The sequence below is a fragment of the Sitodiplosis mosellana genome, unplaced genomic scaffold, assembly GCF_009176505.1.
Source record: "Sitodiplosis mosellana isolate CC-2019 unplaced genomic scaffold, AAFC_SMos_1.0 Smas_scaffold_3016, whole genome shotgun sequence".
Classification (NCBI taxonomy): domain Eukaryota; kingdom Metazoa; phylum Arthropoda; class Insecta; order Diptera; family Cecidomyiidae; genus Sitodiplosis; species Sitodiplosis mosellana.
In genome coordinates, this window is record NW_022598258.1 from 10,559 (window position 1) to 15,487 (window position 4,929).

Here is a 4,929-nt window from a genome sequence, read left to right on the forward strand (position 1 = left end):
TTATTTCTTCTCCAAAAAATGAAACCTTAGAAAGTTTGAAGCCAATCAGAATCGATTAACGGGTACCTCCCATACAAAATTGTACAAAAATCGGTAATTTTAGTCAAAATTTCAAAAATTTTGTATGGGAGGTACCCGTAAATCGATTCCGATTAGATTCAAATTTTCAAAATCTTATTCTTCGCCCAAAAAATGAAATCTCAGAATGTTTGAAGCCAATCAGAGTCGATTTACAGGTACCTCCCATACAAAAGTGTCAATTTTTTGAGGTTTTTCTTAGGGCAAGTACCCCAGGATTAAATCAAAAATGACTCATCTTCGAACTTAAACTAAGTTTTTTGAATAAAAAACTTTTGGCATTTCCAGATTTTGATTATCTCAATTATTTTTTGAGTTATCGTGTTTACAAACACCAACAACGACAACGACGACGGCACACGAACGGAAAAGTGTCTCAAAAAGTGGTTTTCTACGCGTTACATGAGTTTTTATGATGATCTAAACCAATTTTGCGAAAAAAGTTTTCGGGACCAATTCCTATACTTTCCCTTGACACGGTGTGTACGGAAAAGTAAAATCTGTAACTCAGGCTTCGGCCAAAGAAGTAGTAAAATTTTTGCGGGACGAAGTCTGTTTAAAACATGCAACTCCAAAAATTATCGTGTCTGATAACGGTGTGCAATATGAATCACTATTGTATAAAGAATTTCTAGAAGAGTATGGCATTGAGCCACATTATACGGCAAAATATTTCCCACAGGCAAACTGTACCGAGGCTGCAAACAAAACGATTGGTAACGCAATTAAATCGTTCATTGAAGATGATAATTCTCATCGTGATTGGGACATACATTTGCAAGAAATTGCCAATGCGATGAACGATTCCAAGCACACGAGCACGTCCGAAACCCCTTGCGCCATTGTTTTTGGCCAAAACATGCCTCAACACGGTTCCGAATACGATAATTTCATTGATCAGAATGCCCAACCTTCGCGTCATCCGGCACACTTCGCCAAAATCCGAAAAAGAGTCCGCGAATGTTTGGGAATTGCATACGAAGAATCCAAAAAACGTTATGATTTACGTACGCGGAAAATACCCTACGAAATCGGTGACATCGTCTATCGAGCGAACATGAAATTATCCAACGCGAACTATTACTCTTCGAAATTGGCGCCACGAAAATAAAAAGTAAAATCGTTGCACGTACCGGCACAAATACATATCTCTTAAGATGTTGACACCGGCAAAGAAGGAGTTTATCACGCAGAGAAATTTCATCATTAAAATCCATTAAATTTTTCGATTCAATTACTTTTTTTCATATACAAATACTTTTTAAATGTACAAAAGGCACAGTGCAATTCACATAATGCGAGACAGAGAAACCAGTGACTAGGAGACAGTAATTTTCTGTAAGATGTTTCACCACATTATTCATAGAGATTAGTTTCAGGCCTAATGACGCTACGTTTCATTCAAAATAATTTTTTTTTGGAGAGAAAACGAATACAGAGTCGTTTTTCTGACTTGAAGTGAAACGGCACACACTGCTAGAAGTTGAATGTAACAAAAAAAATTGGATTGTATTGCAACTCGTTACAGACACCTTTCTTTTAAAACCTAATTCCGATTTAGTCAAATATTTCACCCGATTATATCCAAAAAGCAAATTACCGATTATGTCAAAAAAAAAAATTGGGTCGTACGAATTGTGTGAGAAAAACTATGAAACCAAACCTCATACTGTGATCTGTATTTAAATAGTCCGAAGAAATTAATTTTAATACAATTTACTTTAAAACCAAACAAATCTTGATGAAAAAGAAATGCGAGAATGCACAAAATAAACTAAAACAAAAAGTTTGAATTAAAATAAAATATTGATGGCAACGTTCAGATTGCTTATTAAGATCTATAACCATATATGATGGATGAATTTGAATTACCCAATTTTAAAATGATTTTAAAAAAGGAACCAAATAATGAGGATGAATTGCAAACATTATCTGACACGCTCTATATATAAATACTGGATTTTACATCCATTTTGGCCAATAATCAATTTGTTTTCCTATTATGTACCAGTTTCCCTTAAAAAGAAATGAAAAGCCTATCTGAAATCAAAGCTAGCTCCTAAACAAAGCAGTTAAGTGACTTTTTTTGTCGATTTGGACTTGATTCCGGCTGGATATGCCGCATGGTGTGTCAAACGGCTCCAACAGTAAATACATTCATTTAGGCGCCATGCTGGAAATATCGGCCAAAACTGAATCATTGTTGACAAATAAACGACTCAATCGCTTTGTTTTGAGGCTAGCTTTGATTTTGGATAGGCTCTGAACGTCATTTTGTACGAGGAGCGATAATAATATGCGATGGAATTGCATAGATGCACAACTGAACGTCTTGTGTATAAATAAAAGCACTTGAGAAAAAAAGTGTTCAAAACTAATGGAAATATTATGTCTATATTAACCACATAAAAATGGAAAGAGAAACATCGGTACAAAAACAACACAAATGTTATAACGTTCAAAATTCAACAAAATCTAATGGTTGAAACATAACCTCACTATCACAGCCGGCGACAGCAGGCGCGAGTGACGAAAGCACCTCTGTGCTGAAAGTCGAACTCGCCTATATATACACGCAATTTCGAACTTTTTTTCTAAGAGACCATCTGGTATGAATGAAGTATCGTCAGAAAGCCCTTGGCTCATAGGCCCAGAAAATGCATTCAAACTTGGGAATCGACCAACCGTCTCCATAGATATGGCCACATAAATATTTGGAGCAATTCTCAGTTTTTGCCATTTACCGGGGGTGGACGCGGCTTAGCCATCTTGAAACATAGTTTTTCTGAAGCTTCTCGTCGAGACCTTTCCAACAAGACCAAGAACGTCGAAATCGGACCATCAGTTCATGAGTTATGGACATTTGAAAATTTTCTTTGCCGTCTCCACCAATTATTCTGAGATAATAGTTTTGTCTGTGTGTCCGTCCGTCCGTCCGTCCGTACTTTTTGTCCGATCTTTTCCAAACTTTCATGCATTGAACTATATCAAAAACTAAGACTTTTTTGTTCCGCCACTTTTTGATTTGGCCGACATTTTGGCCTTGGCCGCAGGGACTTTTTTACATAGGAGCAAACGTGTGCATTGCACACGGGCGCGAGGGCGCCGAAGGCGCACGAGCTATGCATTTTTTTAAAAATGAAAAGGCGCGAGAGCGCCGAAGGCGCACGAGCGATGCAATTTTTTTTTGGAAAAAAGCGCGAGATTACGACGTTTTGTTGTCATCGCTGGTATCGACATAAGCGATTGAAATTAACTAAACATCGAAAAATTGTTTTTTTTGTTTAACACTCAAAATGGCAACGTGTTTTCACAACAGCTGATTAAAGCGAATATAAACATTGAAACTCAGTTCGATATCGTTCTGAAGAAGTATGAATCACGCCACACGAACAAAACACTTGCTTGTATACAAGTAGACTGAAAGTGCTGCAAATATTAAAAAAATGATGACAAATCTTTTTTTCTGTGTTCGATATCGGTATAAGCGCATTGCGATTTCGTCGCATTATACAGAGCACGAATCATTCGTTCGACCAGTGTCTAATTGAGCACTGATTTCATTCTATTGTGTCTATATCAAATATATTTCGTGCGAATAAATAAAAATTTGACTGAAATTTCAACCGAATAAAATACCATGAATAAAAAACCATCAGGGTATGACTTCAAGAAAAGGCGCGAAGAGAAAGAAGCTAAAGAGGCTGATTGCGTAAAAAAAACGCGGAAGCTCGATTGTTATTTTCGGAGCCAAGGTTTGTGTTTCAGTGATTTTGAAATTGTGCCATTGTTAATTCATTTCGTTTTGAAGATGCTAGCACCTTTGAGAAAATACCATCAGCAACTGATAGCAATGCGTCCGATACAAAAGATCTATCAGAAGAGATGGAAAGTGGTTTATCAGAGGAAAATGAAGCAACAGAAAAGATGGAAGTCGAAGAAATATCGCCATCTTTAGGTGCATCGGTATTGATTGCAGGTCATTATTATACTTGCGAAACAATTTTTGCCTTTCCAAAGTACAATTGGCAACTGACTTATCCAATTGTTATGTTTTTTCGATTAGATTTGGAAATTGATATATCTGACGTGGCCAATTTTCCATCAACATTGTCAGAGAATCTGAGAACGCGTATTATTCAAACAGGCCCAAATCAAATTGATATGAAATTTCCGATTACGAATGGGCGTACATTTTCCTCAAATTATTATTCTAAAACGCTCACGAACAACGAAAGAGTTAAACGGGAATGGTTGATTTATTCAAGGCAGCTTGATTCAGTTCATTGTTTTTGCTGTTTACTTTTCAATTCAAATGCACAACTCAATCCGTTCAACGCAAGTCAAGGCTTTTCAGATTGGAGACATTTGTCGCAAGCAATTCAACGTCATGACACTTCAGCAAGTCATTTGGATAATTTCTGTATTTGGAAGGAGCAATTCAACAGATTATCGAATAACACTACGATTGAATGTCAATTGGAAAAGAGTTTGTTGGATAGAAAGAAGCAATTGAAGCAGGTGTTTGAACGATTTGTTGCAATGACAATGTTTTTGGCACGACAAAATATTGCATTTGCCGGAACGGACAATACGAGTGGCAACTTTTATGAACTGGCTCAAACTATTGGTGAATTTGATTTGGTGATGAAAAATCATTTAGAAAGTAGCTCTCGAAATAAATATCTAGGCCCCGCAACACAGAATGAACTCATCACCATCGTTGGAAATAAAGTGCGACAACACATAATCGACCAAATCATTGAAAGCAAGTATTATTCGTTGATTTTGGATTGCACATCAGATGTTTTGGCTCGTACAGTACTTGCCTTGCTGGTTCACTTTTATTTT

The 4,929-nt window shown here is 36.7% G+C and overlaps 1 protein-coding gene across 1 annotated transcript; it reads left to right on the forward strand.

Annotated features, from left to right (window-relative positions):
• Positions 1-3,704: 3,704 nt before the first annotated feature.
• On the forward strand, positions 3,705-4,899 carry LOC129571629 (zinc finger MYM-type protein 5-like; the record flags this gene model as incomplete). Its single annotated transcript, XM_055451446.1, has 3 exons — positions 3,705-3,833; positions 3,890-4,057; positions 4,145-4,899. Coding segments are annotated over exons 1-3 (1,038 nt in total), but the record flags the coding sequence as incomplete, so codon positions are not given.
• Between the last annotated feature and the right edge of the window lie 30 nt (positions 4,900-4,929).